Source organism: Trichechus manatus, unplaced genomic scaffold, assembly GCF_000243295.1.
Source record: "Trichechus manatus latirostris isolate Lorelei unplaced genomic scaffold, TriManLat1.0 scaffold00104, whole genome shotgun sequence".
NCBI lineage: Eukaryota > Metazoa > Chordata > Mammalia > Sirenia > Trichechidae > Trichechus > Trichechus manatus.
In genome coordinates this window covers 4,373,216-4,398,510 of record NW_004444040.1, presented here as the reverse complement: position 1 = coordinate 4,398,510, position 25,295 = coordinate 4,373,216, and the positions used below count along the sequence as shown (strand labels likewise).

Here is a 25,295-nt window from a genome sequence, read left to right as displayed (position 1 = left end):
AACACCTTCTAAACAAATTATTACAAGTGTATTATTTCACATTTTGTACAAATGAGTATTTAAATGAGAGCCTCTAAAACTATTAAGCAAATACTTTCCTTTGTACAGAGGTTTTTAAAGAAGGAAACTGGTTTAATTATTTTATTATAATTGCTTTTTCCAAATTTTGCCAGATGCTTTCACAATAGTGTTATTATAAAAAGTCTGTTTTAATTAGATAGAAAACAAATAAGTTATATTGCATTTAAAAATGATGTCACTTTTCAACTTGGATAATACATGATGAAATTCCCTGCCTGTATCACCAAACATAATCTGCTCGCAGGACTGAGGAGAGGATAGACCTGGACTTCAAAGTACCACAAACCCTTCCCTTCTGCTTTAAATCTCTCTAAGCTTAAAAACTCACAAACCAAAGCCAGCCACTGGACCTGGGAGTCTGAAGGAGCGGTTTGCCTTGTTTATGGCACTGCTTTGTTCTATTACAACCCTCCCCCTCACCTCACAACACACACACACACACACACACACACACACACACACACACACACACACGCTAAATCAATAGGGGCTGAGTGTAATAACACTGTTCCATTATCTAGTTAACGCATCAAAAATGTGGTTTCTTAACAAACATAACATCATCCCGTGTCAACAAAATACTGACTGTTCTGTGAATTTAACTGACGTATTTTTATGCAAATAGCAAGCCTTCTACGTTTGTTTGCCAACTGCACCACCCCCCCAAGGTATTTTTTAAGTGCCACTATGCCAATCTTTTTTTACATGTTGCTGTAAAAAAAAAGAGCATAGCGCACTTATGAAAATACTTTGGGGGAGAGCGCAGTTGCCAAACAAATGTAGAAGGTGCGTGTTATTCGTGTAACACAGGTGATTTAACTAGCTGAAAGTACGCTGCAATGACATATGAATAAAAGACCGCCAGTATGTTCTGAAGCGAGAGCTGCATTTCCACAAGCACTGGCTACACTAAGGTACCGTCCCTCTTGCAAAATCTCTCAACACTGACTGACAAAGAAGTTCAGGGCAGATGGCAGAGTTGGGGGCTTTGAAATCACTTGAACTGTACAAACCTAGAAGAGGATCAAGCTCCTGACCTCAGCACCATGAAGGGACCCTTGGCACCAAGGCTCCAGGAGCTAGAGAATCCAAACAGCTGACCAAAGTCACTGGCTACCATCAAGGAAGTCTGTTCCTTGTATTAAAATAATGGAAATGAAAACAATCTCTTTGGAAGTCCAGCAGTTAAATATTAAACTTTTGGTCCAGAATTGAGCATCAAGGCCGGATTAAAAGAATGTAAACGAAGGCCCTTTGTAACTTTAAAATGCTAACCTCATCACAGAGGAGCTAGGAGTATCACACTGAGTTATTACATAGGATAAAGATTCTTTCCGTAAACACTCTTAACACTTATTATAAAAACTTTTCCAAAATCAATGTCAGAAACGAGCATACTTTCCAGTTGTAGTAATGTAACAGTTAAGAGTGTGGACTAGATATATGACCTTAAATGAGTTTCTGAACCTCTAAGTTTCAGTTTCCTCATCTGTAAAATGAGAACGACACCTCCCTTCTAAGCTATCTGTGAAGACAAAAGAATGCAGATATAGGTGTCGAATAAACATTCGCCATCAGTAACGTTAACATAACTATCACTCTGTACATCTTTTTGTCTCCCATGCACCACAGAAAACATACAATAAAAGTGTTGAGTCTATGCACAAAAGAAGTTAGTGTTTGAGATCCTTTCTGAAGCCTTATTTCGTTGTTTATTGCAAGCCATATACCTTATATTTTACAAAGACAAACAGATTAAAAGAAAATCAGCCCCAAAGAAAACTCTTTTTGGAAAGTGAAACCTTCAGAATGAAGACAACTAGCGTCATCCCACTGACATGAATGACTCAGCTACCACTGGTGAACTCCATCACTACATGTGTGTATAAAGAGAGGCTTTACTGGTTGGTCAATAACCTTAGCATCAAGGAAACAAACTGTTATTTACAGCTCTTTTATTCCTTTAATATCTTAACAAAAAAAGATACCCCAAAGTTTAAAAAATCTTTGAAAAATATACAATTTCATATTATTTACATATCACACGAATATAGGTTCCAAATATCATACAAACAATGCTATGATAGAAACACAGTGGGAAGGCATGACCCAAATCACTGCCTCCTGGATGGCAAAGGGTAACGGACATATTCTCATATTCCAACTACCTTTGTTACTTTTTAGCCGGATACATAAACTATTAAGCACCTGAGAGGTTGGAAGTCTTTACTGAGCATGAACGTCAATACCTCTATTTTGTTTGATCTTATTTATTATTTTCACAACTTAATGCATTTTCAATCTCTTTACAGCTTTATTTCATCCACAGCTAAGCTATCTTTATTCTGTCAATATTCTAAACAATGAAGTGTTAACCACATGAACTGTTGTTGTGTATACAGATCTAAAAATCAAACATAAAACTGTTTAGCCAAGTTGTTTAGGATATATATTTAAACCCAGAAAATTCCTAGTGCTTTGAGTAATTAAATTCTACTTAAAAAGAGGTGGCAACTCCAGTTTCCATGCTCTGGACTGTTTTGTTTTTAAATGTCTTAAAAACTGACAGACAATAGTTGGAGTAATTGGTATCTTATAAATTAATCAACAAACCTAAGATAAAAAACTCTAAATTATAATTTTATTTGTATTTAAAAATACATTGGAAATTCCGCATATACCCATGATCAAGCTTACTTTCAATGCATACTACTTCAATTTTGATGACATGGTTTGTTCTGACAAGTCCTTGGTCAAGCTGAACACCAAAATGGAGAAACTCCTGTAGATTTCCCAATGGCCCTGCTGCCAACGATGTATACTGCTTCCTTGCTAATGATGATTAATGACTTTCATCTGCCTTTTATCACCTGAACAGTTTTCCGACCATAATGATAGTAACTGTAAGCTGAGGCAGCTGTGGTGAAAGCTGTAAAACACCTTTTATGGAAGAAGTGAAATTTAGCTGACAAATCTAAAAAACAGTAACAGTGAGAATCATAAAGAAAAATTTAGGGTACCCCTTCCCAAGGACCAAACACAATTAGATACCCTCATTCAAAGAGCTATATAAAGAGTAAAGAGGGCTGCATTCTATAATAGCTGCAAAGTATAATTTTTTAAACTACAAGAATCTAAATACACCGGTATTCTTTAAGACTTCATTTGAATTACTAATATCAAACAAAATCTAGCTTATGATCCTCTAAAAAAGAATACTAGCAACTGTCATTTTGACCAGCTATTATTCTAGGTGTCTTATGTTTCCATTTTATTCTCACAATAACCTCACCTTACAGAGGAGGAAATGGAGACCAGAGAACTTGCTCAGGGCCACAGAACTATGTTTGAGCCTGGATCGGTCTCAGTTCTAGAGCCCATATGCTCTTTTCCTCACTGCTCCATGCTGCTTAGAGTAGTAGACTCTAATTCCTGTAGGTTTTGAAAGTCCTAAGGATATTGGAGTCATTTTAAATACATCTCAGCCTTCTTCATTGATTTTTCTGTAAGTGAATTATCAGATTAACCAACCCTCTTGATTCCCTTTGAAATTCCACAATAAAATTAAAAAAGAAAAGGGAAAAAAATGTTTAGAGTGTGTATCATTTTTAAAGATTCTTTGGCTTAACTGACTTTGATTAACCAATCTTTTTCTGGCCTCAATTCCATCAAGCAAGAAGGCTTTAAAAGTCCCTTCGCCAAGTTTCCCTCCCACTATAACGCTTTCACTAATAACATATTCCAGTCAAGTGGCTGAGCTTACTTCCCCATATCCAGTCTCCTACACCTCTGCCTTTATTCAGGGTCTGTCCTTCACCTGAAATGGATTCCCCTCAACATCTCCCTACATAAAATCCACCTAGACCACAAGGCTCAAATGCCAACACCTACCTGAAGCTTTCTCTCTTCTTCCTACCTAGAAGTATCTTTCCCTTGTCAGAAACCTGAACACATTACCTGTACCTTTCATCCCTTTTAATGTGCACAAAAGTCACTAAATATGATTTGTACATCCTATACTTGATAGTAAGCTTCTTAAGAATGTTATCAATCATAAAATATAGCCCACAGCTATATCCAGTCAGTGCTCAATACACACCATAGGAACAAAGTAATTCTAGGGCAGTCACAATAGGCCATTTTGTCGACATTCTCAAAGTGTAATTCTAAATTTAGCTTACCACAGTATCTGAAGATATATGCTGTCAACATAATTGAAAACTGGAGCTGCCAAAGAAGCTGCCACCAAGATTAACTGGACTGCTGTGTTTACCTAAAAAAAAAAAAAGTTATATATGAAATAGTGCCAACTTGATCCTGTTTCAAGCTTCTAAGACAAAAGCAGATAGTCCACCAAGCTGAAATGTGATATATCCTCAGCATGCTGATGTTGATTTGTAATATCCAATACCCCTGTCACAGAAGCGGGCATTCACAGGTGAGAATACATAAAAGGGTCAATGTCATAACTGGCCTGTCTGCACAGCTGCTCTTTACAGTGAGGGCTATAGCAGCTGTCAGAAAACACCACTACCTTGAATTTGCACAGCAATTCAGTAATGTTGCAAAATTCTTTGCTTTTTTTTCAGCTGCCCACTAAAACAGCCCCGTGAGTATGAAAATAGTCAAGCTGCCTCTGCACAGGTGACAAGGTGATAACTGACCTTCTGCCGTCACAGCAGGTTACAGAACCCAACCTAGAACAAGACTTCCTGGTACCTCATCCAACGTGCTTTTCACTGTCTAAGCCTATGAGGTTAGAAAATGGAAACGCATTCACCTTCCTGAAAGAGGTTTTCTGGAGGAAATGAGCAAGTTTCCCTAGCCTAAAAGACAGCATTGAGGAGAAAGGGAAGAAAATAGAATCCGAATACACTGAAGCCTCCCGCCGCTCATCATGAGCCAGCGTTCCGTGGAAGTCTGTGAAGCCTGAAACAGTGAGCAACAGGCTCAGAGAAGCAGCTCTGGCCTATCACTTGGTCTACAGCCGAATGACAGGGAGACCATTTCATTTTTAAAAACAAATAATTTGGTCCCTGTACCTCTTTAAGCCACTTACTATGTAGTGCTACACTCAAAATGCTGTATAAGACAACTCATTCGAAGCCAAAAAACCCCATGTATGTAGGGAACAGTCCACCCCAGGGACTATTAAAAGTAGCTACCCCTCTGTCCACAGATGATCTGCATCCTTAACCTGTTAATCTCTGTCACAAAGGATGGGCAAATGTAACAAGGCTATTAGAGAAACAAATATGCCTCGAAAGGCATGAATAGTGTCCTCCCTGTGTGCAAAGACTAGCATGTAATTATCGTCCTGAAGAGGTCTCAGGAAAACAGAACAGATAGCCAAGAGCAGCAAGGCTTTATTAGGGAACAGAACTTCCTCCTACCCCTTTTCAAGTGCCACAGCCACTCTTGAAAATGGATGGACCTTATGATACAGTGTTCTCCCACAGGGAGGGAGGTAGTAAAAGCAGGAGGGAACCTTCATTATGTCTTTGTATCTCAATCAAGAAGCAATTATATTTCAACTGTCTTCATCTCCCCTCATCGGTGGCCCTACTACCTCACTCAGAGACTTAAACTCTCAAACTATCAATACAAAACACAACAAATATACTAAAGATGCAAAAAGCTTGCTCTAAGGTTGTCCGCATGACCCCACTCGTCATCTCCTATAGTTAAGTTTGTCTCATTTTTAGCTGCGCCAGAATGAAGTTTATAATCATAATAAAAAAATTTACACACACACACACAAAACAACTTAAAGGGACGCTGTGCGTCTCTTACCTTGCTGATGAATGTTGGTTTTAACCTGGCGGTGGCATAGCAAGGATTAAAGTATTTAGCAAGCGTTCTCTGGCAGAGGAAAAAAAAAAAATTGTTCCAGTTTAAAACAAACATTTTGTTATTACATGTAGGTAACAGTTACTGAGTGCTTACTATATGCCCAGCCCTCTTCTAGATAAAAGGCCATTTTGTTGATGTTCTCAAAGAGTACGCAATGGTTAAGTGCTGGGCTGCTAACTTGAAAGGTCAGCGGTTTGAACCTGCCAGCCTCTCTGAGGGAGAAAAGACCTGGTGATCTGCTTCCATAAAGACTACAGCCTAGGAAACCCTACAGGGCAGTTCTATTCTGTCATACAGGGTCACTATGAGTGAGAATCGACTAGATGGCACATAACTACAAGCAGCTAGACAAGCCCTTTATACGCATCTTCTTCTATCATGCTAAATAAACAGTATCTGCGGTCTATGTAAATCACACATTGTTACAAAAACTTTCCCTTCCATGGTTATTGAAAACACACTTTTAAAAATGTATAGAATTCTTTTACTTATCAGTTCCTATAAAATGCTAACAGCAATGGCTATCAAACGAGTAGGCTTCATCACATTTTTTTACTAAATAAATTAAACTCCTTTATCACTATTTTCTTTTATAGATTAAAAATCATAAAATGAATAAAATACTGCTCTATTTTCACTAATTTGGGAACCAAAAGATGAGGTTATTAGGTTATGCTTACATGCTCCAATATTTACAGAACCAGTGGACAAATATGCAAACATACCATTCCATGCTTGGCAACTCTGAGTTCTAAAACCAGTTCTAGACAATCCATAGTAGCAAAAGGGGCTTTGATCTACAGGAAACACTCCTAACAAGAGTTTGCTGCTAGGGATGGGGGCTGGCTGGTCTGGCTTATGTGTTAGCAATCAAAAAGATTTTGACTTAGACACCGTTTTAGCTCAGTGGTAAAGTTACCTCCGAGGTTCACTGTTCAGCCTGGGAGTGGACAGCCCCGTAAAACCAAATGAGACTAACGAGGTACAGGAGTCCAGTGACAAGGGCCAGAAGGCAGAAGGGGACAAGGAAGCTGGTGATACGAAACCCAAAGTTGAGTAAGGATATTGTTGATGTGTTGTGAGATTGTTAACCATTGTCACAGGGCAACATTTGTAATAACTGTTAAATGAGAAACTATTTTGTTCTGTAAGCCTTCATCTTAAGTGAGAATAACAGCACAACTGGAAGAGCGTAGTCAGTGTCACTGAACTGTGCATGTAGAAATTTTTGAAATGGTGTATCTTTGGCTATGTGTATTTTTACCACAAAAAAAGGTTGAGAAGTTAGAGTTGATATGTTGTGGGGTTGTTAACCAATATCATAAAACAACATGTGTACTACTGTTTCATGAGAAACTATTTGTTCTGTAAGCCTTCACCTGAATTAAAAAAAAAAAAAAAAGATTGACTTAAAACAGAAATATTCCCTTTTAAATTGACTATTCACATGTTCCTGCAACAACTTTAATGGGTGATTTAATGAGCAAGAAGGTAATTATTTTTTTTTTTTAACATTCCTGGTAAATGGATGAAAAAAGTTTCCATAAATGATTCCCATAAAATGAAACTTGGCATACAATAGAGTGGATCTTTACTTTCTTTTTCTTAAGTTAGTTATAAGCAATACTAAAAAATATTTTTTTGAAACAAACTCACCGGTGTTGGAAGAGTTCGATATCTGACATAAAAAACGGCAGCAATCAACATTATATCTCTTGAAATTATCATATAAGTAAGTGAAACTGAAAATCAAATATAAAATAATTCTGATTAGGATATTGAAAATTACTAATAGACATTACAAATACAATAATGCCTCATTCATTTAGCCTTATTATAAACTGGTGTCTCACATAAGTGGAAATTTTATAAAAAACACTTACTGATGACTTAGGATCATCATAGTGAACCACTGATTTTTATCTTCTTCTTTAATCTGCCCTCAAAAGAAAGTGAAGTATAAATTACGGCTTTTTGAATCCTATGTCTGCTTTCAAATGTTGATCCTCTTGCCTCTGTTTTTAAGCTATAACTCTGTAGTCACCAATGTGGGCTGTACATTCAGCCCCCAGTATCTCCTTTGTTACTTTATGAGTTTAAGAAGAAAAAAGAAAAAAAAAAAAAAATAATCACCAATGCTTGTTAGAATTACATGGGAAGGAAAAGGTAAAGAGATTAAGAAGGTGTTAGAGGACTTGAAACACTCTGGAGTCTCAGAGCTTTGATTGCTTAATCCTACATTCTAGACTAATTCTCTGAAGAGTAAAATTTCCTGTATGCATGACTTGCAGAGAAACAAAATATTTTCATTTCTGTCTGGCCAATTCCTACCCAGGTCACTGCTATCTTCCCTTGCTCCATTCATTCAATGAATTCTAATTTCAACAGGAATTCAACTTGTCAATGTTCTTCTCATTACTCCTCAAGTTTTACAGGCTGGCCCCAGAGCCAGAAGGATATTTTAGATGGATATCCAAGGAACTCCTACTCCCTTGGAGAATGAGAATGGTAGGGCAGAAGGCCTGCTCTTCCCTTTACACCCTTCTGCACTGTAGGACGTTTCTATCATGAATATGTATCACATTTATAAGAAAAAAAATCACTTTTTTTTAAAAAAGGAAAAAATCCTGAGGCCAACAAACAGTTCAAATGGCTTCATTCCTAAAATAAAAGGACCATGAATATCTCTTCCCTAGTACTTGCAAATAGCTCTTTTGTGAATTATTTCTGAGGCTGTACTTATGGTCCTCTCCACTGCTGACATTCTATGGTCCTACAACTTGAACAAAATCCCACTACTTTAATTAAGTACAGATTTAAAATTTAAATATCTGCTGGTCATAGCTAATGATTTAAGTGTTGATCCTTGACCTAGTTCTCAATGACATTATTCCATGCAGAAAATGTTTTGCCGTGTGCTTATCCACCTAACTCATGGCACCTGGAGCAAACAGATGACATGACAATATGAGCCAAGCAATGAAACAGGCAAGCCATGATTTTTAGGAGTGATTTTGTACCTGTAAAACAAACTTTTCCATGGCAACCATTAGCTGGCAAAATCTAACAATCACATTTGAAAATGCAGCAGACTCATGGAAACTACATATAGTAAACCTCCTGAAAGGAGCCTTGGTGGTTCAATGGTTAAACACTTGGCTGCTCACAGAAAGGAACTCACCAGCCATTCTGAGGGGGAAAGACCTGGCAATCTGCTTCCATAAAGATTAAAAAAAAAAAAAAACCAAACCCGTTGCCTTCAAGTTGATTCCAACTCATAGCGACCCTAAAGGACAGAGTAGAACTGCCACATAGGGTTTCAAAGAAGCAGCTGGTGGATTCGAACTGCCAACCTTTTGGTTAGCAGCCCAGCTCTCAACCGCTTTGCCACCAGGGCTCCTCCACAGAGATTACATCCTATGAAACCCCATGGGACAGTTTTACTCTGTCATAGAGGGTCGTTATGAGTTAAAATTGACTCAACAGCACACAACAAACAAACCCCCTAAACATGACTTTAGAAGAAAATGAACACCTCCTATTGTATTTCATCACCACAGTGAAAAAAGAATACAATTTAAACCTAAATACGAGGTTTATGCAGAAAAAGATGAAGCAATGCATTACAATGCAAAGACTTAGGTTCTAGTTCTACTAAATCAACTACCAAAATTATCGTGTATTGGCCACCTGGCATTATTTTAAGCATTTTACATACATTATGTCATTTAACTCATATTAACCCCATGAAATAAGGACCTTCATTATCCCCATTTTACAAATATAGAAAACAAGCAAGCTTAGACAGATTATACGACTTGGCCAAGGTCACCCCATTAGTAAGCAGTTCAGCCAGGACTAGAACCTAGGTCTATAGACTTCAGTTTGTGCTCAGCACTGTACATTAGGCTTCCAGCCCAGCAGCAGTATGACCTACCAATTGGCATCTCTGGACTCATTTTACCATCTGTAGCAGTCTGTGGGGAAAAGGTTAACAAAACCAGTGATTCCCAAAATGGACTGCCTATCACAGAATCACCTTGGGAGAGCTTCCTAAAGGCACAGACGAAAGCTCCCTGGTGAGTCACATGCACCGCCAGGCTGGGCCCTTGCTGTGCTAGGTGATCTCAAAGGCCTCTGCCAACTGACAGTACATATGCTCCCACTTTGGTTCTCTGGGCAATTTTATCAGTTCGCTTGCTTCTACATCTTCTAACTGCCCGTTTCTCTCTCTGCCCTCCCTTCCTTTTCATTTCCAGGGCTAAAGCAGCAGTTTCATTTTGCCTAACAGAGTATGAGAGTGTGTTAGTGGTGATGGGGGTGTAAAATGTGGCAGGGATTGCTCCAAGGGTTTTCTTCCTGTTTGCTAACAGTCTGAAACATAGTTAATGTCTGCAATAAGGAGGTACATCGTGAGCATTTTATCAGTGCTGAAGAGAAATAATAAAATCAAGTCACTTCTAAAACAACAAACAGAAAAAAAGGAGAGAAAAGAAAATAAGAGAATCAATCAATGAAGCTCAATTCTGATTAAGAATTAACTCTAGAGAGACAGAACCAAGAAAACAGAGGGTAGAAAACTATCAAAGACTTAATAAAACATTTAGAATCAAAGAATGAGTTTTCAGACTGAAGGGGTACACCCAGTACCCAGCACAATGACAGAAGACTCGCTCTAGTATCTAGAGGAAATACTGTGAAATTTCAGAACTCCAAGGATAACAAAAAGATCCTACAGTTCACCTTCCATTTATATCTGACTAGGTAATTCAGAACAACCTTCCTATTGAGAATAACTAGAAGATGTAGGACATTAAAAAAATCCTGAAAGCAAAAAGCTTACATGTTGAGAAAGTGCCCATTAAAAAATGAGAACCCAGAACAATAAACTCAGACCCTCAAAGCTACCATCCCTGATCCCAGGGAAGCAGCCACAAAGCTCAACTAAGCTTCAGGCAGCCTAAGCGCTGGGGAGACAGTAGTCAAAATCCACAGCCCTCAAGGGTTGGGCTCTGATTAACCATCTCCTAACTCTGAGCTGGGGATCTGTATAACTATTCCCACAAGTTTTGGGGAGGAGATATCCCACAGGTTTGGGGCGGGGGGAAGATAGCCCAAAGTGTACTTGGCCTTATAAATGCGTTACATCATCTGATTGTCCAGGGAACCTCAAATCTTGAACTTAGATTAAGGTGGCCTCAGACTGTTAGCATTCCTAGGCACCTGGCAGAAATGAAACAAAACCCTGTCTGGAAAGTGATGCTATCATCTAAGTATCAAAATATTCCTCCAAATTATTATTCAAGTGTTAATATATGTTTATCATAGTCAAAGAAACCAAAGAAACAAAATACCATGAGCAAGAATCAAGAAGAACAACAGACAAATGAAGATCTCTAAAAGATGTAAGATTTTAGAATTATTAAAATCTATAAAATAACCAAGTTTACCATGTTCCAAGAAATAAAAAAAAAGATTAAAAATTCTGGCAGTAAACTGAAAATTATAGAAGATAACTTCGCAAGTTTGAAAAAATATAATTAAATAAAAATTTTATAATTCAAAATAAAAATTAAGAATTAAATGGGTTTAACAGCAGGTTTGATACAGCTGAAGAGAGAATTCTGTGAAATGAAAGACAGCTAGCTCATTAGCAACTATCCAGAATGGAGTCCAGAAAGATAAAATGATTAAACATTCAAAAAAGAGAGTAAGATACTTAAAGGATACAGTATGACTTCTGCCTTAAAGTCTGTCTTTTTGGGTATTACTACAGCCAGCCTAATTTACCTTTGGTTGGTGTGTGCATGATGTCTTTTTTGATATTTTTACTTTCAACTTTTTTGGGTCCTTATGCTTTAGATATCTCTTGTAAAAACATATAGACAGGTTTTCTAACATAGGTATATTGAAGTTCCAAACGAAGAGGCAAGAAATAGGGCTACAGCAATATCTGAAAAGATTGTGCCTGAGCATAGAACTGATTAAAGATGTCAGTCCACAGATTAAAAAGCCTAACTAATCCCACGCAGGATAAATAAAAAAGAACAAACACTAAGAAATACTGAAAAACTGCAGAAAACCAAAGACAAAATCTTAAAAGCAGTCAGAGGAAAAAGACTGGCTTCAAACAAAAGCATGAAGGATTAACAACTGATTTATTTACCAACAATGGATGACACCTTAGTATGTTGAAATAACTACCAACCTAGAATTCTATGCTCAACAAAGACATCTGTTGAGAATAAAGGTACATTAAAACATTTTCAGAGGAACAAGAGTTTACCACCAGCAGGCCTGTGTTAAAAGAATTTCTAAAGGATATACTTCAAACAAAAGCAAAATAATCCCAGATGAAAGGCCTGAAATATATCAAAGGATACAGACTAGAAAAAAGTAAATATGAAGATAAATCTATATGAATACTAACAATAATATCATATGGATTTAAGAAATATATAAAATATGATAGCAACATTACAGGTTGAGGAAGAAATAAATGGAGTTCAAGTATTCTAAGGCTCTACTAGTATCCAGAATGAGCATAAAATATGACTAACGTTAAACTTTGATATAATAAGGATGAATGTTACAAAATTTTGAGAATAACTAAATGGAGAATGTAAAACTTCCAGACTGGTACAGGGAAATAAAATATAATAAAAATATATGCAAAAGTAGTAAAGATATATGGACCAAATAAAACACACAAAATGGAAGACTGAAACACAATTATTAATCATCACAGTAAATGTTAATGGATTAAATGTTCCAGCTAAAAGACAAACATTATTAGACTGGATAAAATAAAGAAAATTCATCTATATGTTGTTTACAAGAGGTATCTTAAGCATAAGGCCACAAAAAAGCTGTCAGTAAAAATATCAAAAAAGGCATCATGCACACAATAACCAAAATAAATTAGTGTGGTTATAGTAATATCCAACAAAAGAGATTTTAAGGCAAAAATCATTAGCAGAGATACAGAGGGTCACTTTATGATTAAAGGTTCAATACACCAAGAAGACACTACAATTCTAAATTTATATGCACTTAATAGCATAACTTCAAAAGATACAGAGCAAAAATAAGTGTCAAAAAGAAAAATAGGAAATATATATGTGTGTACGTATGTATGTGTGTATATATATATATACACATATATATATACATACGCGTGCGCGCACGCACACACACACACATATATTCTCTCAGTAACTGACAAGTGGATCAAAAGAAAAAAGTCAGTAAAGAAACAGAAGATTTAAACATCAGGATTAAAAACTTGACAATTTATAATTATGGATGTAGAAATTATGGATGGACAAATACATAACATCACACCCAGCCACTGCAGAATACACATACATTTGAAGCATACATAAAATGTTTATAAAAATCAACCGTGATTTAGCTGAGAAGTATACTGGCCTAAAGTTAGACTAAAATCAGAGTGTGTTCTCTGGACACAAGGTAATTATGCCTGAAATCTATAACAAAAAGATATTCAGAAAATCCCCACAAATTACTGACAAATTAAGATGTATTTCTATTAACCCCATAGGTCAAAGAAAGAATCATAATGAAAACAGGAAACTATTTTGAACTGGGCAATGACAAAATTACTAATATCAACATAAAAAAAGCAGTGTAAGTGATACATAAAGGAAATGTATAGCCTTGAATGTAAATTTTAGAACAGAAAAGCAGAAAAGCAATGAGTTAGGTATCCCTCTACAGCTGTACTGCCCAGTACAGTAGCCACGAGCCACATGTGGCTATTGAGCACTTGAAATGTGGCTAGTACAAATTGAGAGGTGCTGTAAGGGCAAAATATATACCATATTTTGAAGGTGTAGCATGAAGAAATATCTCATTAATAATTTTTTATCGATTACATTTGAAATAACATTTTGGATATACTGGATTAAATAAAATATAGCATCAGAATTATTTTCACTTGTTTCTTGTAATTGTTTAACACAGCTACTAGAAAATTCAAAATTATAGGCATGGCTTCCACTATATTTCTATTAGAACTGAACTAAAGAATTTATAGGGAAAAAACAAAAACAGCAAAGACAACCCAAAGAAAAGAGGAAAAAGAGCAAGATTTAATGAAGAGTGAACAAACATATCAGAGAGGCTCAACAAAGCCCAAAGTTGGTTTTATGAAAAAATTAGTAACACTGACAAACCTCTGGCAAGACTGATCTGGGAAAAAAGGAAGATTAATCAATAATCAGGATTAAAAAGGGGACCTCTGTACATATCTGACAGACATCAAAAAGTTAATAAGGATATTATAAATAGCTTATGCTAAAAAAAATTTTTAATGTAGGTGAAATGTACAATTTCCTAGAAAAACATCAGAACTTGCAAAATAGGTAAAGATAAACTAGAAAACCCAAATTATCCTATAACTATTAAAGAAATTTAATCACCCTATTTTAAAACTCTCCCCTTGCAAAAAAAATTCCAGGCATCAATGGTTTCAACAAGTTCAATCAAACATTTAAAGAAGAAATAATTCAATTTCACACAAACATCTCCCAAGAATGAAAAAAAGTACATTCTTTAACTCATTCTATGAGGCTAGTCTAAACTTGAAACCAAAACTTAACAAGGATATTGGGAGAAAACAATTGCAGGCAAGTCTCATGAATCTAGATAGGAAATCTTCAACAAAACATTAGCAAACCAAATTCAGCAATATCTTCATAATATATTGTGACCAAGTTGGATTTATGCCAGGAACTGCAGGTTGGTTTAACATTGGAAAATCAATAATAATGTAGTTCACTACACGTTAACAGATTAAAGGGAAAAAAATATGATCTTCGTAATACATGAAGAAAAAAGTTTGAAAAAATTCAGTATCTAATTGTGACAATAACTCTTAGTAGTAAACTTTCTTAACTTAAAAAAGGATATCCACAAAACCCTACAGGAAACACCATATTACAAAAACTCCTGGTAAACTTCTACCAGAAGTAAACTTCCTTGACTTGAAAAAGGATAGCCACAAAACCCTATAGGAAACACCATATTTAACTGTGAAATATTGAAAGCTTTCCCTTTGAGATTAGGAATAAGACACAGACACCTGCTATCACCACTCCTATTCAACACTGTACTAAAGAGCCTACCCAAAGCAGTAAGGCAAGTAAAAGAAATAAAAGGCAAAAGGACTGGAAAAGAAGAAACACACTGCCATCAATCATAGAAAATACATAATATGGATGTAGAAAATCGAAGAGAATTTACACATAAAGCGTTAGAATAAGAGTTTAGCAAGTTTTGCTAGACACAAAACTCAGTATTAGACATAGAAATGATTTTTATGATATTAACATCAAACAGTCATTACAAAAGGAATTATTCAAAAGATAACCATTGATAAAAGCAAAAACGACTATAAAGTTCCTAAGGAAAAAATCTAACAAAAAATGTATATTACATCTCTGGAGAAAACTATAAAATTTTGAGACTTAAAGAAAGAAGACCTAACTAGGGTACATACATCATGTTTGTGGTCTGGAAGACTCGATGCTGTAAAGATATGAATTTTTCCAAATTCATCTATAAATTCAATGCAATCCTAATCAAAATCCCAACAGGTTTTTCTGGGGAACTAGAAAAGCTGATTCTAAAATTTATACACAAATGGAAAGAGCTAAGAATATCCAAGGTGGAAGGATGTGCTCTATCAGATATCAAGACTTTTAGCAAAGCAATAGTAATTAAGGGTGGTACTGGAGAAAAAGTAGTCAACTCAGAAATAGACCCATCTACATATAAGCATTGCAGTAAATGTAGAAAGTATAGACTTTTCAATAAAAAGGTGCTGGGATAATTGGGTATCCATATAAAGCAATCAGAAAGTGAATTTTTAAAACAGGTAATTTTTAAAAACCACCAAAAGCATCAACTAGAAATAACTTAAAAAAACAAAACACTTTCCAAAACAAAACACAATCACATACAAAGGAAAAGATATCAGAATGGCATGAGGTTTCTCAATAGCAAAATAGAATCTGGAAGCCTATAAAACAGGGTCTTTAAAATCCTGAGTGAAAATAATCAGCAAGTAAAAAATGATAGCCAGTTCAACTCTCAATCAAGTATGAGCATAGAATAAAGAAATTTTAGATGTGCAAGACATCTAAAAACCAGGCTGCCATGCTGCATCCTTTCATAGAAAATAATTAGAGGATGAGCTCTACCAAAAGGAGATCCTTAACCTTAACACAAAGAAAGACATGGGAGCTTGGAATCAACAGGCGTAACACAAAAGAGAGAAGTGGAAATTCCCAGAATGACAGTAAAGTTCCAGGTACCATGTAGGATTAGAGAGCAACTTATTATTATCTATTAGATTATTTAGATAAAGCTCATAGCAATATTATCCATAACACCAAAAACCTGGAAACAATTTCTATGTTCATGTTATGGATTGAATTGTGTCCCCCAAAAATATGTGTTATAAATTGTAACTCGTATGCCTGTGGTTATAATTCTATTTGGGAATGGGCTGTCTTTGCTATGTTAATGAGTCAGGATAAGTGTAGAGTATGTATGTCTTGAGTCAATCTCTTTTCAGATATAAAAGAGATTAAACAAGAAGCAAAAGAAGCAAAGATGGGGAAGATAAATGCGATGCCACATGAAGATCACCAAGAAGTCAAGGAACACTGGGCCTACAGTTGCTGAAAAGAGACAAGGCCCTTCCCCCATAGCCGACAGAGAAAGAAAGCCTTCCCCTAGAGCCAATACCCTGAATTCAGACTTCTAGCCTCCTAACTGTTAGAAAATAACAAATTTCTGTTTGTTAAAGCCACCCATTTGTGGTATTTCTGTTACAGCAGCACTAGATAAGACAGTTCAACAGAGAAGTGATCTGGCCAACCTTTGTAACGCAACATAACAAAATACAATGTAACTCTGAAAAATGGAGGTATGAAAACACATACAAAGATCAGTTGAATTTTGAATAATGTCAGCAGAATGCTCTTTAGGTTCTTTTTTCCCAATAAATTATATTCATTTGGATGAGAGTACCTACCCTGCCCCTTCACCTCTCAACCACATACACACCTCAATTCTGACTTTCAAAGAAGCACATAAATATTAGCCCAATTTATTTTTTAAATCTGATATTGGAACTTAAAAGCGTAAAGGTAAAGGAAAAAAAGAATTACCAGCTTGAGAAGACTGTACTAAAGTGAAAGGCCACAACACTTTTCTATCAAATGCCAATAACAAGCTACTGAAGGCCACGTAGCAGCTTCTTTGTTCTCAGATCCCATTTCTAACTTTTAGAAAGTTTGATCTGAACTGAGGGAGAAAAACTGATTAAGAAATATAGCTGAAGTAGAAAATAAACAGAAAAGCACTATGAAATATAAAGCAAAAAATCATAAGATTTTGTTAGAAGAGTATTCAGATAATGTACAAATTATATTTATGATCTGAAAATTTCATGATAATGTCTAAATAATAATGTGAAATTTTACAGACATTTTTAGGATTTCAGAGTTCTCATTTATTACGATTAAACGATACTTAATAAAGATAATACTACTTAGTGAAACTTTAAACTGCTTTTAAAAAGAAGTAGACACTAATAATATATAATACAGCTCCAAAAGATTCTAGAGTAATGTGAATTAACACTGAAATATTTGCTCCATTTTAATTTTAACCCACCTTATTAAGAAAACAACTGATTCTATTAGTATAATAAGGACATAAATTCTAAAGTAAAGTAAACAGCTTGATAAGCAAACAGTTGAACAGTTTAAAATTAGGGAAGCAGTTTAAAGTTGAAAAATAGAGCTTTGGAAAAAAAATTCTGCATGTCTCAGTCAAGAGAAAACCTAAGCTGACTAACGTCACAAGGGCGTTCTTACCTGGAATAAGATCTGCACAGGTCAAGCTAACATATAAGATACTGATAAGTATTTTATCAGCAAGTGGATCAAGAGCACTTCCCAAAGCTGATTTCTGACTGGCCCAGTTTCGAGCAATAAATCCATCCAACTGAAAATAGAAGGTTTTTTTAAAAAATAAATGTTATAACAGGTACAGAGCAGATATTTTGAAGCTTAAGTGATACCAGAACAATCACTATAGGTTCATAAAATGTTAATAAAATCTCTGTTTCTTACCCCCAAACATTCTCATTCTTCCACTGGTATACATTTAGCTTTTAAATTAGCAACTTTGTTAGAGTCTCAAAAATATTTAAGGTATGGAAATAATGTCACATTTCTATAGTACTTTTCTTTCTCAAGGCCTTCCTGTTATTTCTCAATATTTTCACAATGTCCGTTTGTGAGATAAACCCAAACATACCTTCAGAGATGTAAGGAGCCCATCTAAAACTAAGTCTGACAGCCTGGACTAGGAACCTGTCTTTGACCCTTGGGTTATTTTTTGTACAGCTAAAAAAGCTGCCTTTACTTGCAAGGACTACCCTTTAAATGTGAGACTAAGTTTTGTGACCCTTACCTACTTTTCAAGGAACTCTGGTGGGGGAGTGGTTAAGTGCTCAGCTGCTAACCAAATGGTTGGTGGTTCGAACTCACCAGCTGCTCCACAGGAAAGAAGTGGCAGTCTGCTTCTGTAAAGATTTACAGCCTTGGAAGCCCTATGGGGTAGTTCCCCTCTGTCCTATAAGGTCACTATGAGTTGGAATCGACTTGATGGCTATAGGTACCTACTTTTCAGGGAGTCCTTGGGGGTAAAACAGTTAAGCACTCGACTACTAGCTGAAAGGTTGGTGGTTGAAACCCACCCAGGGGTGCCTCAAAGACAGGCCTGGAGATATACTTTTGAAAGGTCTCTGAAAGGTCACAGCTATGAAAACCCCAAAAGTTCTACTCTACACACATGGGGTCGCCATGAGTTGGAATAGACTTCACGGCAACTAACACCAACCTACTTTTCCATTATATGATCCAACTCCCTAAGTTATAACTGTTACTGTTTTTCAATTTTTCATTTATTTTGCTCAGTACCACTGTTAATTGTATGCTCAGGCCCAATTTGCTTGCCCTGTATTTAAATAAAAGACGCAATGTACTGCACATGGTCTAGATGAAATTTGTGATACTTATTCACCACACTGGAAACAAATTATATTTAAATGTCACACTTGGTTGCCTGTGGTCCAAATGGGGCCTGCAGCTAGTTTTGTGTAACCTGTCCTGAGATTTTAAAAATATAAATTAGTTACTAATATTTAAATATTCAAAGTTTTCCCAGAAAAATCCAGATCTTTGGCCTAACCTGAGGAATGGAAAAACTGGGCCACCCCGGGGTCACAAAATGAATTGTAGTATTTCATTCAAAATAAATGACTAACCCCACTACACAAGGCAGGCACCCTCTGGTTTATCCAGCTTCAACAAACTTTTGAGTTTTCTACTCCTATTTCTAAGGAAAAATAAATTAATTAATTTAGATGTAATTAAACATGGTATATTTAAAGGGTAAGTAAGTCCTCCATATCGCAAGTATTCCAATGAGTTAGAGGAAACAGCACTAGTACGGGACAGTGGTTAAGAATACGGTCTTTGGAGCTTTTGTTTTTTGGTAAAGTCTTTTGATGAACAAAAGTTTTTAAATTTTTTGTGGTATCATGTCTCTATTTCCCTTGAGAAAACAGAAACATCAACTTCCTCACAGTACCACCACCAAATCTACCACCTGCCTGCATCCATTCATTCTCTTTGCCTTCTCTGGCCCCATGTCCCGACCTTCTGTGACACTTGCCTTTCTCTTTCCCCATCTCTCCTGCATCACTAGTCCTGTTTCTACTCGATCATTTCCACTAAAAACAAAAAATTCCCTCATATGTCCTATCTTTAAAAACTACCCTTCTTTGATCCTATTTCTCTATTCCCCTACAAAGCAAAACTTCCTCAAAGAGATGTCTATTGTCATTATCACCTTCCAATACCACTTTAATTGTCCCCCCCCCCCTAGAAACAGTGCTCAGAAACGTCACCAATGAATCCTGGGTTTTTAGCTTACTTGACCTCAACCCAACTGAAGCACTTTCTTCACTTAACTTCTGGAACACCACACTGCCTCATTATCTGCCCTCCTTACTGGTTATTCCTTCTCAGTCTTTTACTGGCTCCTTCTCCATTGCTTTACTTATTGGAGGGACCCCATGGCTCATTTCTCTGACCCACTCTCTTCTTTCACCTCAGCTTAGATGATTTCTCATAGACTTGACCACCTATATGCTGATAACTTTCAACTCTCTCTCTCACCAAGACTTCCTCCAACTCCACTCTAGTTACTCAACTGCCCACTTGATACTTTTATGCAGATAGGCATCATAGCTCATATATTTCCCCCCAAATCCTGTCCTGAGTTTGCTGCCCATCACAGCAAATGTTACCCCCATACACCTGGTTGTTGAAAAGAAAAAAGAAACAGCCTGGCAGTCATGTTGGACTCCTTTCTCTTGCCTCCCACATCCAATCTACCAACATATTAACTCTATCTCTAAAACATATCCCAGACCCACCCGCTTCTCTCCAACTCCAAATTACCACTACAGTCCAAGCTACCATCACTGCCAAGATTACTGCAAGCCTCCTAACCAGTCTCTCTGCTTCCAGTCTTGCCTTCCTACAATCCATTTTCTACACACAATACAAATCAGATCCCATCACTTCCCTGCTTAAACCCTCGATGACTCAGCTAGCTGCCCAGTGACCAACCTAGAGACATCCAAACCTCCATGAAATAAATGTGAAACATATTTGTGAGATTCCACACATATCATCTTATATAATCAGAAAAATGTAAATGGGGACTCACTCCCATTCGTTGAATACTGCAATTTTGTGTGGCAGTTTAAAGAGAGAGAGAGAGACAGAATGAGTCCAGTAACTAGAAAAGATCTTTTCTGTTACATTAAAAAAAAAAAAAAAAAAATCATTATCAGTATAATGGTCTTTGCAGACTTGGAGACCATACTGATGAGTGGAGGCCTTGAGGCTTCAGAGATAAAAGCAAGGACAAAAGAAAGACTATGAGAATGGGGAGGGGTGGTGAGAAACAGGTGCTAAATGCCATATAATAATGCAAATGCCCTCCTCTGCTTACCCTCCAAAATCTTCAGTTAATTCTACATTGCTCACCAATGCTACTGGGCAAGTGGAATTTTGTTTCCATGAACTTCAAAAAGCTACTATCCAACTTTTGTTAACAGAAAATTAGTTTCTCTATTCTCACTAGACAAATTTTGAGCAAAGCTTTTTAAACATGCACCAGTTTGAAGGGGCGCCAAATCATTACGTCCTGTCCAGGTGCTCACACGAATCTCAGATCAGCCTTGTACAAGACTACACTGTATCTCATTTCTACATGCTAACTTTGTTCACATTTTACATTCTTCATCTTTTTCACCACTTCCCTCAACTTTGCTTCTGTAGGGTATATAGTTTTGTAAGCCATTTCAAATTCTTTATCAAACAAGTTGAATGAAAAATACAAATAATCTTATATACGATGATGGAGTTCTCTGGTCTGTCCACAAAAATCTACTAAACACATAATGTAGCTAAGTTGGAATGTGAGATATCCTGAATAAATCCTCCCCTCCCCCAAAACTGACACAGTGGTATCCTGGAGCTCTTTCCTTCTTTGTCCATCTGCTGGGGCAGTGGAAGAAGGAAGGACACTCAGTGCTAGTTCAACACAAGGTCTTCTGAAGGGTGGCTAGAGGGACCAGGGATCAGGAACTTCATCTGTGGGGTGCCCACAGCCTCCTGCTAGCTTAAACCTGAGCAGAGTTCTGCCTTCCACAAGATCCCCAGTCACACTCCATCTTCCCTGGGTCACAACTGGCCACTGTTTCTCTACCAGTGAAACCAACTGTTGTTGCTGATCAGAATAGTTCTCTCTACCTTGACTCACAATAAACAGAAAATAGCCGCACAGCTTCTCTCCTTTATTTCTATTCCTAAAGCAAGCATTCAGCTCTTTGAGGATTTCTAATGGATTTTATTTTACAAACAAGTTTAAAACCAAAAAGCCCCCCTCCTATTCTCTCTATAACCTTCACTCTTCTCCTTAGATTGTATAAAGAAAAAGTCCCACATAGATGCTGAAGATAAGTCCTTACACAAAGTACTAGGTCAAATCCATCGTGAGGATTTCCTTCCAAGGAAATCCTTTCATCTGTAGTAGTAGAGACCCTGGGATCTCGAAGGCGAGCAAAACAGGGAGTGTGTATTTACAACTTACCAAATCAGTTAGCCCAGCTAAAGCAAAAACTCCTAATGCAATATTAAAATCTTCTTCAATAATCAAATAGCCCAAAACTGGGGCCAAGCCAATTCTCGTCATTGACAACATATTTGGGATTGTCCATGGGTTTTCATACTGAAACAAAAGACAACAAAGTTTAAATTAAATACTATAAATTTATACTTTAAATAACTATATACATCGGAAAAGTACACTTCATTAGCTTAAGAACCAAAAGCTGCATAGACTTCATTATTTTAAATTGAGCTTTTAAATCCATGCAATGCTCTTTTTACAGACATCTCTCTCAAACTGTCTTTCAAGAATACAGAAGATGAAGATGTGTTATGTACCTGAACATAAAGTGTCTACTATATATGTTTTTCTTTCCTAAAGAGAGAAGGAACAAAACAAATACGTATTACCTACTATGCAAGCCAAGCCTTTAATATGTGACTTCACCATTAGAATTCAGAATTCACTAAAAACACTCTGCTTTTAAGAGAAACTTCAGGAAGATCTCATTCTTCGAATTGACAAATAGGCTAGAAAGTGTTAGGAAGCAGTCAAATTATCAACCCCAGGCATTTTGGCTTAAAAGATTTATTGCAAATAACCTCCCTCATGTCCGACACACACACCCATCAAAGAACTGCCGAATGCTATACACAGTACATGGAGACACACATGAAGAGGAGAAAAGATTCTATAACCTCATCGCTAAATTGGAGACTTGCTAAAAGAAAACGGAGAGAGGAATAGGGATTGAGATTCTTGGGAAATAAAGAGGAGTTTTATAAATCTGTTTAAAACAGACATGAAAATAATGTTAAGACCCCCGAATGGCTAGAGACCTGGGGCCTTCACATTTCTCCAGTGGGAGCTTTAGGATTCCTTGAACCTTAATTTGCAGCCAAGATGCTTAAAGCTGGCAGTAGCACAAGACTGTTTGGCAGCTGCTCTGAAGAAGGTCCCTTCCTTGCAAACAGAATGTTTTGAGAGAGGTATTTCAACTTCAAAAAGCCTCAGCCTAGTGGAGCTAAGCCACTGTGCACAACAGGGTACAGAAATGACACCAAAATGTCTTTACCTAAAGCCAGGATTTTTCTCTCCACTGAGTCAAGGCTGCCAATTCCACCCCATGGGATTTTCTCCTCAGAAGAACTAACTGTATTTTACCGCAGTCTTAATCAGTAACCAACTTGGCCTGACCCTTAATTTTGGTTTAAAAAAAAAAAAAAGTGCCTGTTTCTATTTCTAATGACATCTTTAAAAATTTTTAAAGTACCATCCTGTAAGAAAAGGTATTCTCTAAAGACAGGAAGTGTGTGTTATAAATACTTAACTTGAAATATTTAACTCAGCTTGAAGGGATAACGGTTGTTGGGGGCAGGTGGCATAATATCGAAAGCTACAAAAAAATTCAAAATCCTCCAGGGAACAATCAACCTCTACTCAGGGGTCTTTTATTGGATGTAGAACACATTATATAATTAAAATGGAAACATTTTTGGAATATGTTCCAAGTTCAAAGGTCAAAGTGTTTTCAGAGTTCAGAGAAAAGAAAGATAAGTCTGTTGACCATACTGGGGTACAGAGTAAGTCAAATACCGATCCAAAGTCACAGCAACTCACAGGAAAAACAAAGGTAGTTTATGATTGAGAAAAGAAGAGTAACAAAGCAAAGGCCAGAATAAACCAGCTGTGGGTGGAGTCAATTCCGTTACTCTCAGATCTACCCATGGGCAAAATTCAAGACAAAGTTGCAAACAGAACATATCATTTGATGAATTAAGAAACAGGACTGAATGCTGATGGAAAAGAAAAAGGGATTCTTTTCAGCTCCACATAAAACATTTAAGTTAAAATAACCTCATTAATTTCTAATCATTAATTTGTAAACCTTTCATAGTTAAAATTAAGAGAGCTAATCTCAGATTACCCAACCAGATAACCTGTGGCATACTCGACCAACTACTAGCGTTCTGGCAAGGTCTTCAGTCAGGATATGGAAACCTCAAAATATCCAGCATTCAAATGGCAACATGCTTTAGCTATTACGGGAGCTGAAACCCCTGCCAGGATGTGGCCACCTCAACCCATGCTGTACATCTGATGAAAGCAGTACAGGGGCCCACTGAAGACATAACAATTGAAGATGTAATAATTGCATGAGGCTTGCTAACATGACATCAAAAGCTCTCTCACACTCATGCTCTGGAGTCTCTGTTGCGGCAGTATTTCAACAGGTAAAAGGTGGGCAATAAAAAAAAAATAAGGGGACAAAATTCTCTTTACCTCAAAAATAGACTTTTAATATTTTTCTATAATTCCAAACCAAAACCAAACCTGCGGCCCTGGAGTCGATTCCGACTCGTAGCGACCCTATAGAACAGAATAGAACTGCCCCATAAGCTTTCCAAGGAGCGGCTGGTGGATTTGAACCGCTGTTAGCAGCCACGCTGTTAACCACTGCGCCACGAGAGCTCCTTTCTATAATTAGAGGTTAACATATCTTTGATTACGACTAAAATTATTTAATTAACTCTACATCCCGTAAAGTTACCCAAAGTTAGTGAACCAAACCTGTGCAATAAAGGACTACATACCTTTCAGAAGATTCTCAAAGCCTTGCCCTAAACATTGGGGATTCGCTTCAGAAACTTAGTTTTCTAATAAAACACAAGAAGCGAAGGCTATTTTTTCCAATGTGCGTGACCAGAATGGGGAAAGGGATGATCATCGAGCCTGAAGGGGACCATATAAAAGGTGGGTCTGGTTGGTGCCCCTGAAATTCATCCCGATCGAATGCTCTGCTCGTAAATTCTTTTCAGAGAAGTGGTTTAAAAGTTCTAAGAAGCGTCGGCCAGCGCACATTATTCGCGCCCAGGACCGAGTCCAGGGAGTGCCGGCGACCCCGGCGCAGGCACCTCCTTCTCGGTACGTACCAAGCTGGCGGCGCTGGCCGGCCCCCACTGGCCGGCCGGGGCATCGGCGGCAGTGCTCCCTCCGGCTGCGGGCCCGGGGGCCGCCTTCCCCGCGCCAGAGCAGTGGCCCCGCAGGCGGATCCCAGGCAGCCGCAGGCC

The 25,295-nt window shown here is 37.1% G+C and overlaps 1 protein-coding gene across 1 annotated transcript in view; it reads right to left on the bottom strand.

The window, feature by feature from the left end:
* Positions 1–2,019: 2,019 nt before the first annotated feature.
* CRLS1 (cardiolipin synthase 1) overlaps positions 2,020–25,295 on the bottom strand; it is a 23,586-nt gene continuing 310 nt past the window's right edge. Inside the window, 7 exon segments of the mRNA XM_023737554.1 lie at positions 2,020–3,021; positions 4,263–4,354; positions 5,875–5,943; positions 7,591–7,676; positions 17,847–17,976; positions 22,207–22,344; positions 25,158–25,295. The exon segment at positions 25,158–25,295 is cut by the window's right edge and continues 99 nt beyond it. Coding sequence (XP_023593322.1) covers positions 2,934–3,021; positions 4,263–4,354; positions 5,875–5,943; positions 7,591–7,676; positions 17,847–17,976; positions 22,207–22,344; positions 25,158–25,295 — 741 coding nt within the window. The 3' untranslated portion in view covers positions 2,020–2,933.